This window comes from Nylanderia fulva, unplaced genomic scaffold (assembly GCF_048542155.1).
Source record: "Nylanderia fulva isolate GAGA-0341 unplaced genomic scaffold, ASM4854215v1 Scaffold288, whole genome shotgun sequence".
Lineage (NCBI taxonomy): Eukaryota > Metazoa > Arthropoda > Insecta > Hymenoptera > Formicidae > Nylanderia > Nylanderia fulva.
In genome coordinates this window covers 60,714-75,000 of record NW_028190356.1, presented here as the reverse complement: position 1 = coordinate 75,000, position 14,287 = coordinate 60,714, and the positions used below count along the sequence as shown (strand labels likewise).

The window sequence follows — 14,287 nt, the reverse complement described above, 5'->3', positions numbered from 1 at the left end:
TGCACTGATCCTGAGAATGGTCTCATTGAGGGAAACACCGTGAAAACAAAATGTGCGAACAAACACACTCGATGCGCATCAATCAAGATGGCCACCAATCCTTTCTCTCGACTCGACATGACTCGACTCGACAAAGGAGAGCCCTCGAGCGCGAGAAGAAGCGCTAACAGCGCTACTCATTGAGAGATTCAGGAAACAAAAGTAGAGGTGCTCATGCGCTCTGTAAAGCTGCCGGTTCTAATTTGCAACGACTGGCATTATTTCTTAACAGGCTTTGTTTGCCTTTTGATGCGCTTTTTTATAAGTGTCTTCAAAATAATAATTATTTAAATTAGTATTAATTAAAATTAAAGTAACAACTAAATATATAAATATATAAGTCAATTAAAATTTGATTAAAGAAGTGAAAAATAAATACGTAGTTGTATTTTTAATTAAAAAGTAAATTATCTTAATAAATAATATAGATATGACTATTACTTATGTAATATAATTGCTATACATATATAAATATATACAATAGATTTATAAAATATATATTTGTTACACAAATACACAATATAGTGTGCGTGCGTGCGTGTGAGACAATTTATATGTATACTTTACCATAAGTGTCTAAACTACTCGCTCTATAAAGCATCCAATCTGTCGTAGGAAGATGTTTCTTCTTTATTAGATCTATTATGACATGTTGTACAGTGCCTTCAGGTGGCCAATAACATTGTGAATTTTTATACCATGTATTCGGAACAGCTTCTACTGTTTCTTCATCATCAAATTTTACAACGAGCTAGGTCATCTTGTCATTATATTGTTGTTGAATATTTTGTAACAAAAGAAACATAAATTTACAGAAGATAAAATATCAAGTTTATAAGATTCAGCTAATCTCATACTTTGAATTATTTGTAATACAAAAAACAATTTTTATGATTAATAATAAACATATTTATATATTATATGAAGAAAAGAATATTATAAATTTTGACAATAAAAATTATACATTTTTTAATAAATTCAATTAACAGTAATTTACATATGTAACAATGGAAATGAAACAAGCTTGTTTTTGTAAGGTAACACTACTAATTTTCTTTTGACGAAGTCAATATTTCATACTTCAAGTGAGTTATTTTCTTTCTTTATATATTGAACATTAAATAAAGATGATGAATACGGTTTTGAGTAAAAATTATCATGCTTATTATACAGGATAAGTCATTTTAGTCTATGGACCCGAATATATTCCAAATTACGGTATCTACAAAAAAATGGTTTAGATAAAAGTTGACCAGGACAGAGGGGGTCATTCAATTGTACCATTGGTTTTGACCTTAAAGTCAATTTTGAAGGTTATTTCAAGGTCACGATGGTTTTTTTAAATGGGATACCCTATTTTTGACTGCGGATTTCAAAAGAGCGGAAAATTTTACATCAAATTTGTCTTATAAAAAAATTGTTTTTGCGACCTTGGAAAGATCAAAAATGAAGGTGAAATGCATGAAAAACGATCTGGTGTACTTTTTCTGAAATGACGTGGTTTTCTGGGTAACACAAATGTGCATAATGCTTAAACAAAGTCAATGAATTGTAAAAGTGTAAATCACTTTGACTAGCTTGACCTTGAGGTCAATTTTCAAGGTTGTTTAAGGCTCATAACGCATTTTTTTATTAGTAAACCCTATTTTTGATCGCAGAACCCGTTTCTTAACAATGGCACTTTTTACATGAGCATAGAGATGTTTTAGTTTTTTGACCTGACCTTTTGAAGGTCATATTAAGGTCAAAAACACTTTCATCTTACTTTTAGCGTTACCCGGAAACATCGACGTGGACGTAGTAAGTTCTGTTTCCTTTAGGGTGCTTGATTATCGTGAATCCCCTTGCCTCTCACGTCGGGGTGCTTGATTATCGTGAGTCCCTTTGCCTCTCACGTCGGGGTGCTTGATTATCGTGGGTCCCCTTGCCTCTCACGTCGGGGTGCTTGATTATCGTGAGTCCCCTTGCCTCTCACGTCGGGATGCTTGGTTATCGTGAGTCCCCTTGCCTCTCACTGACACTGTAATTTAAATGAATTACCCACGGAGTAATTGTTCAAAATTACCTCTGTTGGCTTCGAGGCATAACTGCAATCTGTTTTAAAAACTATCCACAGTTCTAAGCAGGGTAGCTCTAGGAATGGCTGCACAAGCTCTACGAATGCGGTCCATAAAATCATCTCTTGTGGTTGGTCGTTCAGCAAAAACAACATTTTTCAAGTATCCCCATAAAAAGAAATCAGGCGACGTCAGATCTGGTGAGCAAGGAGGCCATTCAACTGGACCCCTTCGTCCAATCCATCTGTCATTGTAACTGGCATTTAAAAAGGCACGTACAATGAGTGCATAATGCGGTGCAGCACCATCTTGTTGAAGTCACATTCTTGCTCTTGTTGCTAAGTCAACATCTTCTAATAAGCCTGGTAAGTGATCTCTTAGCAACGATAAGTAACTGTGTCTATCAACGTTCTCTTTAAAAAAATAAGGTCCAATCAAATAACCATTTACAATGCCGCACCACACCATAATTACTAACATGCCATTACATTATATGTAATATAACATGCCTTGTAATGCATCAGTTACATTGTTAAGTAGGAAATTATAACATCAATGTTATTTTATTGTTACTTAGTGTTGATTAGTGAGTAATACCTCTTACTATATTAATTATTTTACTTTTTTCAATTACTCATGTCATTGTAAAATTGTGTGCAATAACCTTTATATGCACTCAGTGCGCACTAGTGCATACAACTGAATTCGCTATTACATACTTAAAGGCACGATATTGTATTATGTATGTATATTATATGTATGTTATGTATAGGTATGTATTCTGCATCATAAGATAAAAATCTTATAATATTTTGTTATTAATCAATTAATCAAATGTACATTAATTTGGACTCTGTATTTAAATTCGGACTTAAGACGATCTTATGTTTAAGATCGTCTTTAGGCCCATAGCACACGGTTTCCATAAAACATAGCCATAATACATAACATAAGCTCAAGAACCAATTAGATAGTCGTTTTAGATTTAATATGTTAATAAAACGGAAAAAAATTTATTCAGGCCTAACGTAAACATAAGATTCTTTAATGTTATTTATAGATTGAATTGCAACGATTGTGACGCCACATATGTCGGACAGACAAAAAGACAGTTAGGAACGAGACTTAAAGAACATAAAAATAATATTAAATTAGACTCTGCTAAACATTCGGTTGTCACATTCTAAACGAACAACATACATTTGACTGGGATAACACTAAAATTATAGATCATGAAAAGAATTACCATAAAAGGCTAATATCTGAAATGATCCACATTAAAGAACAGAAAAATGGAATTAATTTAAATAAAGACACCGAATTGTTAGACAGTAGTTATTTCGACATACTCAAAAAACTTTGCTGAATCATAGTTTAGAAAAAACATTGGCAATAAATAAATACATCACGCTCTCTACTTTGACATTTGTTATTCAGACTTCGCAACACACACTTGAAATATCGGGAAGAAGGACTTGTTAAAACGATAATGTAAGTTAAAAGATTTTTTAATTTTCTCTGACATTGATTTAATTCGCGTAATATTTCCGCAGCATGATTAAATGTCGTATAACTTGGCATCTCAGACCAATCGTCTTGCACATCTATTGGTCAACAGCGAAGAATCGTTTTAATTTTATATTTTAACATTTAACTAACTTTGTATTTTTAACATTTAACTTTGTATTTTAATATTTAACTTTTATGTATTGAAAAAGACTGTAGTGCAGTCGAAACGTTTACGATTTATATTGTTTCTGTAACGGAATGATAATTTAATTATTTAACTATTAATAAATTTTTACATCTTATTTATTTGCTCGTTCAGTTGGCCTACTATATTTGGTTTGTTTAATTTTGTTAATTTATACGAGCTTTTCATTAATTAATTTGAATACATTCATTTACAAAATCTTTAAAAAAATCATTAGCAGATTTTGGTTTTTCCGAACCATGAAATAAAGCAACTAAAAATATGTGGTTTATAAGAACTTTTATTGATTTGATTGAGCATAAAATAGGCCAAAACGAACTATTCGAACTTTTGCTTAACAGTAAACCATCAGTATTGACAGCTAATAAAAACTCTTCACCTCGTTCTAAGTTGATTTTATGATTTATACAAAATAAATTTATCGTTTTTTCTATACCAAAATAAAAATATGTCTCGGAACCTAAAGGTGTTACAATTATTTTACTAGGTGTTTTTAGTACTGTTCTTGCATCTTTTGAAATATTGCTACATCCCGGTATTTCTCGTATTATAGGAAGTAAATTTCCTAACGCCGATAACGTTATATTATCTTTTACAGCCCATACAGCTAATTTTGAGGTTAACGATATATTATTTTCATTATTATTGCACTCAATATTATTCGGTAATTTTTCGACATCATTATTAAGGGGATGCCGGAGCGTTGGCCGAGCTCCGACGGGTTAGCGCCCTCATTTGAGAGGAACTAAAATTGTCGGTAATTATCGACAATTTTAGTTCCGCTATTATCGACAGTAATATATATATGTCAAAAAGCCATTTTAGTGTGTTCAACATATTGAAATCAGACAACATAATATATTTTTACTGTCAAATTATCTCGCACACGCATCTAAGCGTGTCAATGACAATAAAACATACATATATAAATGTGTCTCTTTATGACATAGTTGAACACAATTTTAATATTGCTCTTTTATATATTTTGATGATATATGCATATTTTCATGTATTTTTCAAAGGAAATATACAATCTACCATATATATATATATTGTTGCGCCCCCGTGTTACGCCCCTGGATCTACATCTTTGTATCGGGTGATACTTTTCGCGGGATCAACTCTTTACGCTTCCGGGAGATCGTCGTCAAGGGAGTTGTTGTTAAACAACTAAGGGTCTTCTTCTGTTTTCGGGAGACATGACAGTTTTGGTCTAGCGGTCGCATCGTGCGGACGTTTTCCGAGACCGGAGCTTCTTTGCATTACGAATGCCGGAGCGTTGGCCGAGCTCCGACGGGTTAGCGCCCTCATTTGAGAGGAACTAAAATTGTCGGTAATTATCGACAATTTTAGTTCCGCTATTATCGACAGTAATATATATATGTCAAAAAGCCATTTTAGTGTGTTCAACATATTGAAATCAGATAACATAATATATTTTTACTGTCAAATTATCTCGCACACGCATCTAAGCGTGTCAATGACAATAAAAGCGGGACGCCTCTCGCTCAGTCACTCACACACAGTCACTCTCACTCGCGCGCGAAATAAAGACACTCGCATAATAGGGAAATGAACTTTAATATGAGGAACCAATACACGAAACCAATGAAATATAACAAATAGTGCATTCGTAATGCAAAGAAGCTCCGGTCTCGGAAAACGTCCGCACGATGCGACCGCTAGACCAAAACTGTCATGTCTCCCGAAAACAGAAGAAGACCCTTAGTTGTTTAACAACAACTCCCTTGACGACGATCTCCCGGAAGCGTAAAGAGTTGATCCCGCGAAAAGTATCACCCGATACAAAGATGTAGATCCAGGGGCGTAACACGGGGGCGCAACACTGCCCCCCTTCTTCAAAATTGTCGTCCCGACAATTCTCACGGAGATTGAAGACCTAGGACTCTGACGCTGCTATCAGGGCACCAACGATACTCCGCTCTCCCTTAGCTGCTGCTACAGGTTACCGAACGAAACGCCTGGTCCCTCTCCTTTCGCGTCTACACTGTCCGGACGAATCCTGCTCTCCCTTAGCTGCTGCTACAGGTTACCGAGCTTCGCCCTCCTCCTCTCCGTACTCGAACTGTTTTTTTGAAGAAAAATTGGCCAGATTTTTCCTATAACAGTCGAGTTGATAGAAGATATCCCTGCTGTCTTCGCGGTTTCACTATACTCGCCGTCTCCCGGAAGGATAACGAAATGGTCCATGAATCTTCAGACAAAGGGGGGGAATATCTTCCGTGGACCCAACGTTCCTCGTAAACACCCTAAGTCTCTGTCCCGGCATTTGCCCTCAGTCTCGTGGGAAAACCACGGATCAAAAACCACGAGAGGGACAGTCTTCAACGTGATGAACCAAATGACCAATCTTCTGAAGATGAGACGGTCTTCTCAATTGAAAGGAGCCAGTTGCCCTCGATGAGTAATGGTTGCAGGAACTTCCTCAGAGAATTCTCTTGTAACAAAAACTCAGGCAAGCCTCTTCTTAAAAATTTCCAACTAGAAAAGAAAACATTCCTTACGCAGAATAAATTCACCAATTAAGAAAATGCACTTACAAATATACACACAAACACAACTCTCCAATTCCTAGCAATCTTTATTTGAGTTTTGTACTATTTCTAATTAACAATCAATATTTCTATCTAAAAATGGAGCTAATCTATCTGCATGCACTACTTTCTTCCGATGTCTGGGTGTCTTCTGAATGCAGTACACCACATCGTTGAATTTCTTTACAATAGAGAAAGGTCCTTCTAACACTACAATCAATGAGATCAACAAAATTGGACGTCGGGGCGTTTTCTGTAAGAATTGAATTTTCCCCGAAAAATTCAACTACCTCTAGTTTTCCTTCGCCTCAGGACATTGAAAACGCAAATGCCCAATCTTCCCGCAAGACCAACATTCTTTCTCTTTGGCCGAAAAGTTGTTCGCTTGCGCTTTCCCTTTCGAGTCAAACCGTTCGCTTTTCTTTTTTTCGGAATCGGTTCGCGCGTCGCTCCTCTCTCCCTTTTGATAATTTTGACTTATTTTGCCGTAATTTCCTTTATTACTAAAATTGTCTCTTTTTCTTTCAAAATTATCCCCCTGAATTATTTTTATGGCCTTAGCTCTTTCTATAGCCAAATTTAAGGATGTAATTCCCTCCAGTTGAAGGGTTCTTTTGACAAACCCGTCTATTAATGCAAGACAAATTGCGCGCATGCTATTTTATCGCGGACCGCATATGGACATTCGGGGTAAGCCAGACGCGACAGTCTCTCTAGTTCGGCTCCAAAAGAAGCGAAATCCTCTCCATATTTTTGTTTCCGTGTCGTAAAAAGATAGTAATAATTTTGCGTCAAGTTTCCGTCTTCAAAAAGCAACTCTAATTTTGATTTTAATTCCGCGAATGTTAATTCTTCAAAATTCTCGACATTTTCTAAAACGGACCGAGCTTTTCCCCTTAAATTTGCAGCGAGAGTAATCATTTTTGCTTTCTCATCCCAATTATTCGCGACGGCTATCAAAAGAAATTGGGAGAGGAACTCCCGCAGCGGAACCCTTCCATCGAATGTATCGGGCTTCAGTTTTAAGTCCGTTTTCGCACGAAAGTCACCGGTCGTCTCGCCCGCGTTTATCACGGCACTCGCGGCTATCGCGGCACTCGCGGTACTCGCGCAAGCTAAATTCAGTCGTGTATCCCCAGAAGCTCTTATATTAGAAGGACTTAGCTGGTTAGTTTGCTGCGAGGAGATCCTCAATTCGAGCTGGTGCAGCTGTTCGTCCTTCTCTCGGAGAAGAGCCTCAAAGCGAGCTTGTTGATGTTCTCGTTCGGCCCGCATTTCTCGTAGTTCTCGCAGTGCAGTCTGCAACGCATCAGTCTCGTCTATCTCCTTCATCGTTGTTCGGGAACGCGTCGCTTTCGGTGAATGTTGAGTTGTCATTTTGGCGTTCACTCAGGAAGATGCGATTCTTTGGTTTTATCCCGGACGAGCCCCCAAAATGTTGCGTCCTCGGGACGTTTCTCGCTCAGTCACTCACACACAGTCACTCTCACTCGCGCGCGAAATAAAGACACTCGCATAATAGGGAAATGAACTTTAATATGAGGAACCAATACACGAAACCAATGAAATATAACAAATAGTGCATTCGTAATGCAAAGAAGCTCCGGTTTCGGAAAACGTCCGCACGATGCGACCGCTAGACCAAATCTGTCTTGTCTCCCGAAAACAGAAGAAGACCCTTAGTTGTTTAACAACAACTCCCTTGACGACGATCTCCCGGAAGCGTAAAGAGTTGATCCCGCGAAAAGTATCACCCGATACAAAGATGTAGATCCAGAGGCGTAACACGGGGACGCAACAATATATATATATATATATATATGTATATATATATATATATATATATATATACAAGGTGGTTCAAAAGTCCGGCAACGGTCAATTATGTTCAAGAAATAGTGGTCTTATAAATAAAATATAAAAATTGCAGGGTTCAACCCGGGAAAAATTTTTTATACATAATTATATCTAAATAATTATATAATTATACATAACTATATGTAAAATATGTTCATTTTATATATAATTAAATTTATTTATATATAAATTATGAAGTTCATGTATAATCTCATGTCAAGTTATATATGAAACATTATATATATTAAATGATAATCCTTAAGAGTCGCCAGTAATAAATAATGAAAATCTCTCCTCTAATTTTAAAGTCGACCAGACTGGCAATAATTTATTTAAAAAATTATTAGTTAAATTACAACGTTTCGGCTGTCATTGCAGCCCTTTTCAAGTAATCTATGAACAATTATATACATATAAATATACTCTTAATGCGCTTAATCATACAAATAATTATAAATTTACAAAAATATATATGTTTACATACCAGATTAATACAATAAATCAAATTTACAGCAAACCCCCGACAAAATTAACCATTGTTTTGATGAACAATGTATAACTGACAGATGCGTTATAAAATTAGTGTGATCACAAGCCTCGTGGACAGGGCTATTTTACTCGCGGACCCTATGTTTCACGAAAAAAACATCATCTTAGTCAAACGAATTCTTCGTAACAACTGTTACCCGTCAACAGTCATAAACAAAATTATTAACAGGAGACTTAGGGCGATTAAATTTGGCGGTAATTTTGGTGCGTCTAATCGAGATAAATTTGATACACGAAATGCTATAGTGTTGCCGTATATTAGAGATTTGAGCGAAAATATTACTCGTTGCATAAACAAAAATGGAATCGGTGTATTATATACCGTTCCTAAAAAATTAGACACATTGATAAAAAGAGGAAAAGATAGTATTGACAACTTAAAAAGAACCGATGTCGTTTATAAGATCGAATGTGCGAATTGTGACTCTACATATATTGGACAAACAAAGCGACATTTAGAAACACGTATTAAGGAACATAAAAATAACATCAAAAAAGACACGACATCACACTCAGTTGTTAGTTTGCATCGGACTTGCAACGATCATGAGTTCCGCTGGGATTCTCCTGTGATTCTGCATCAAGAAAAACAAACAAGAAAAAGAGAAATAGCAGAAATGTTCTATATAAAAAACCAAAGAAAGAGCATTAATTTACAAAAAGATACGGAGAATTTCAGTGGGATTTATGATCGCGTTCTTGAAGCTATTTAATATATTATATTGTCATATGTTACATATTTATTTATTTATTTATTTATTTATTTGACTTTGTATTGACGTTTTAAAAATTGCGAAAGACACAGTACTCTGGTTTTCTATTTTCTCAACGCGTTAGTGACTAAGTTTCCTGCTAACAGTCAACATCTATTTTTCTTCGTGCTCACTTCTGTCAGTTATACATTGTTCATCAAAACAATGGTTAATTTTGTCGGGGGTTTGCTGTAAATTTGATTTATTGTATTAATCTGGTATGTAAACATATATATTTTTGTAAATTTATAATTATTTGTATGATTAAGCGCATTAAGAGTATATTTATATGTATATAATTGTTCATAGATTACTTGAAAAGGGCTGCAATGACAGCCGAAACGTTGTAATTTAACTAATAATTTTTTAAATAAATTATTGCCAGTCTGGTCGACTTTAAAATTAGAGGAGAGATTTTCATTATTTATTACTGGCGACTCTTAAGGATTATCATTTATTTTATTACACCAAGACCTTACTATGGTGGTTGTACAAAGAGGCTATTTTAATTATGTGGCGGAGAAATTTAGTAGGCAAATGTCCTTGATGCTTAAATCGTGGATCAAGACTAAGAAGAACATTTGCAAAACATACCAACAGCTGATCTTTTTACTACGTTGCAGACGGATGGATATTTCACCTCCGCATATTAACAACGGTATAGCAATTAAATCAAATATTTTCCAGAGCAGAAATGTCACACGTAAATGGCTATATTTCCAGCATCGTAACAAAATCGTGTTATTAAACTTGGAGATAGAGGATATCAATTGCAAATTGCGTGTCTTGCGTGCCAATTTGAATCAGATAGAGAAACGATTGTATAATAATTTACCGTATGATTTTGTCCTCGGATTTGTGGATTATAATAAGCATATTCTCTACAAATATAATAATAAAGAAAAGTGGCGTTTAAGAAAGAAATTCGATTACATTTGTCGGAAGTATTATGGGGTTCGAAATCCATTGACAAAAATAGATTACAGCAAATGGATTGTTAACATTAGTAATTATCGCGTTCCGGATTCAGTTATGAATTTTTTGAGTTTGGGTGACAAGTTTGGCGTGCCCATTTTTAGAAATAATAAAAATGATAGGAAAATCTCGGTTTTGGAAAACATAAAAAATATAGAAGCAAATTATAGAAAGTTTCCTAAGGATAACATCGACAATGTGAGATTTTCAGTAGCGAGCTCAGTACACAAATTTTTAAGTAAACAAAAGCATGTGAGTCATATTGATAGTTACATTTTTAATAGATATACTTATTGTTCAAAATTTTTGAAATCAAATAGTAACATTTTCGTAACAAAAGCAGATAAGGGCCAAGTCACAGTATTGATGAATCGGACTGACTATGTGGGTAAAATGAATTGTTTACTGAAAGATGTTTCCACCTATAAATCACTTAATAAAAATCCATTAAACGCTCTCAACGCAAAGATCACGACCTTATTAAAATCTTGGTTGGATAATGGACTCATAGATGATTCAGTTTACAAACAATTGAGATGTACTAACGGCAATTTGCCTCGTGCCTATGGTTTACCTAAGATCCATAAAGTAGGTTACCCTCTTCGTATCATAATTTCAACGTTAGGAAGTCCGGTTTATTACATTGCATCTTATTTAAGTGAGATTTTGCAAAATGCAGTCAAAAAACCTCGATCTCACATTAAAGATAGTTGGTCCTTTGTTGAAATTATTAAGGATAAAAACATTGATGACGATCATGTCATGATTTCGTTGGATGTGACTTCGCTTTTTACTAACACACCGTGGGAATTAATAAAAGCAGCAATAGAAAATCGTTGGGATGATATCTCACAATCCACTTCATTTAACATGGCACAGTTTTTACATGCTATTGACACGGTTATGCGCTCGACTAGTTTTGTTTTTGATGGAAAATTTTACGAGCAGGTTTTCGGTTCGCCTATGGGGTCTCCTTTGTCTCCAATTTTGTCTGATATGGTTATGGACGATTTGGAATCATATTGTTTGCGTCAATTGGATTTTGAGCCCTATTGTTATTTCAGATATGTTGATGACATTTTTTCAATTATTCCGAAATGTAAAGTGGAGGATATTCTTACGATTTTTAATAGCTTTCACACTCGACTAAGGTTTACGTTTGAATTGGAGAACAATTGTTCCTTAAGTTTTTTAGACACAAACGTTATACGAGTTAATGGCAAATTGACGACTGACTGGTTCCGTAAGCCTACGTTTTCAGGCCGTTATATAAATTTTCTTTCGAACCATCCGATGCGTTATAAAATTAGTGTGATCACAAGCCTCGTGGACAGGGCTATTTTACTCGCGGACCCTATGTTTCACGAAAAAAACATCATCTTAGTCAAACGAATTCTTCGTAACAACTGTTACCCGTCAACAGTCATAAACAAAATTATTAACAGGAGACTTAGGGCGATTAAATTTGGCGGTAATTTTGGTGCGTCTAATCGAGATAAATTTGATACACGAAATGCTATAGTGTTGCCGTATATTAGAGATTTGAGCGAAAATATTACTCGTTGCATAAACAAAAATGGAATCGGTGTATTATATACCGTTCCTAAAAAATTAGACACATTGATAAAAAGAGGAAAAGATAGTATTGACAACTTAAAAAGAACCGATGTCGTTTATAAGATCGAATGTGCGAATTGTGACTACATATATTGGACAAACAAAGCGACATTTAGAAACACGTATTAAGGAACATAAAAATAACATCAAAAAAGACACGACATCACACTCAGTTGTTAGTTTGCATCGGACTTGCAACGATCATGAGTTCCGCTGGGATTCTCCTGTGATTCTGCATCAAGAAAAACAAACAAGAAAAAGAGAAATAGCAGAAATGTTCTATATAAAAAACCAAAGAAAGAGCATTAATTTACAAAAAGATACGGAGAATTTCAGTGGGATTTATGATCGCGTTCTTGAAGCTATTTAATATATTATATTGTCATATGTTACATATTTATTTATTTATTTATTTATTTATTTGACTTTGTATTGACGTTTTAAAAATTGCGAAAAACACAGTACTCTGGTTTTCTATTTTCTCAACGCGTTAGTAACTAAGTTTCCTGCTAACAGTCAACATCTATTTTTCTTCGTGCTCACTTCTGTCAGTTATACATTGTTCATCAAAACAATGGTTAATTTTGTCGGGGGTTTGCTGTAAATTTGATTTATTGTATTAATCTGGTATGTAAACATATATATTTTTGTAAATTTATAATTATTTGTATGATTAAGCGCATTAAGAGTATATTTATATGTATATAATTGTTCATAGATTACTTGAAAAGGGCTGCAATGACAGCCGAAACGTTGTAATTTAACTAATAATTTTTTAAATAAATTATTGCCAGTCTGGTCGACTTTAAAATTAGAGGAGAGATTTTCATTATATATATTTATATATGTGAATACTTATTTATTATATATACTGTTAGCGCGCGATAAGCATTAGCACTAACCTTTTTACCTCGTCGCTGACTGGATTCGCGGTCCTCAGATTTATGCCAGATGGATGGATCTCGTTCAATTTATTATAATTTAGTCAGGATGTGTGTGTGAGGATATATATATGTATATTATGTTCCAGTAAGATGTATTTATTTGCGATCCGATATGTATATATATATATATATACTGTAGAGTCGATACAAACGCCGGAGCTGCTGGTAACGCCGCCAGAATAAGTACTTTCTCAGATTGTCAGACTGTGTCAAACTGTGTCGCGAGCTCAAATATCCTCATTTTTATACTCGCTTGTCTAAAATATTCCCACCCCAAAGTACCGGACCAATTGGAGTAATTCTACACAAAATCGTTCGGTGCTCGCGAAAACAATAATTCTTACGAACGAGAGAGATTAGGTTGACGGTCGCACAAATAAATAAAAATATAACGCATAATAAAACTAAACCGTCTAAGGACAAGTAAACGAAAATATAAATAAAATAGATTAACATCTCTCTCGCTTTCCTTTCCCTTATACATACGGCAATAAAGTTAAAATATATAAAAATGCTTACAGCTCGGCCATTCCTGACTCTTGACTGACCCGGTCAATCGTTATCCCCGTGATTCACGACAATTTATATCACAATCTCATATTCAAAATAAATATTACAAATAAAATAATGTCGTCACTTAATTACAAATATATGGACGCATATGATCTGGCGCAAAAATACCCGTATACGGTCGCTGCGTCAATTGGAATCCGTCTACATCGGCGATGACGTAACGGTCGCGATCTAACACCTTCTTCACAACGTACGGGCCTTTATATTTTGGAATTAGTTTTTTATTTATACCAGCTACAGTTTCTATGTTTCGAATTTCGACATAATCGCCGACGTTATATTTACGAGCCGCTCTTCTTCGCAAATTGTATCGCTCGGCGCTTTTTTGCTGCGTCTCATTTATCCTGTCGCTCGCTTTATCTCGGAGGGAATCCAAATTTCGTTCGATTTCCGCATCTTTTTCGAGTATGTCGCGGAGACAATCGCCTAACTTACCCCGCTGCCCCAAACCGAATAACAAGCGGGCAGGGGTTTCGCCGGTAGCTCGACAGATCGTATTATTAATAGCGAATTCCGCCTGATCGAGTACGCGATCCCATTTATCTGGTGTTTCGCTTAGTTTTGCCACCATTGGCGTTATTAGTCGATTGAATCGCTCGACTTGACCGTTCGCTCTCGGCGTACTCACGGCCGTTAACGTGTGTTCAATTGATTC

The 14,287-nt window shown here is 35.3% G+C and overlaps 1 protein-coding gene across 1 annotated transcript in view; it reads right to left on the bottom strand.

Annotated features, from left to right (window-relative positions):
• Positions 1-7,742, bottom strand: part of LOC146722680 (uncharacterized) — a 14,516-nt gene extending 6,774 nt beyond the window's left edge. Inside the window, exon 1 of the mRNA XM_085484009.1 lies at positions 7,249-7,742. Coding sequence (XP_085340135.1) covers positions 7,249-7,742 — 494 coding nt within the window. The remainder of the gene's footprint in view (positions 1-7,248) is intronic.
• Between the last annotated feature and the right edge of the window lie 6,545 nt (positions 7,743-14,287).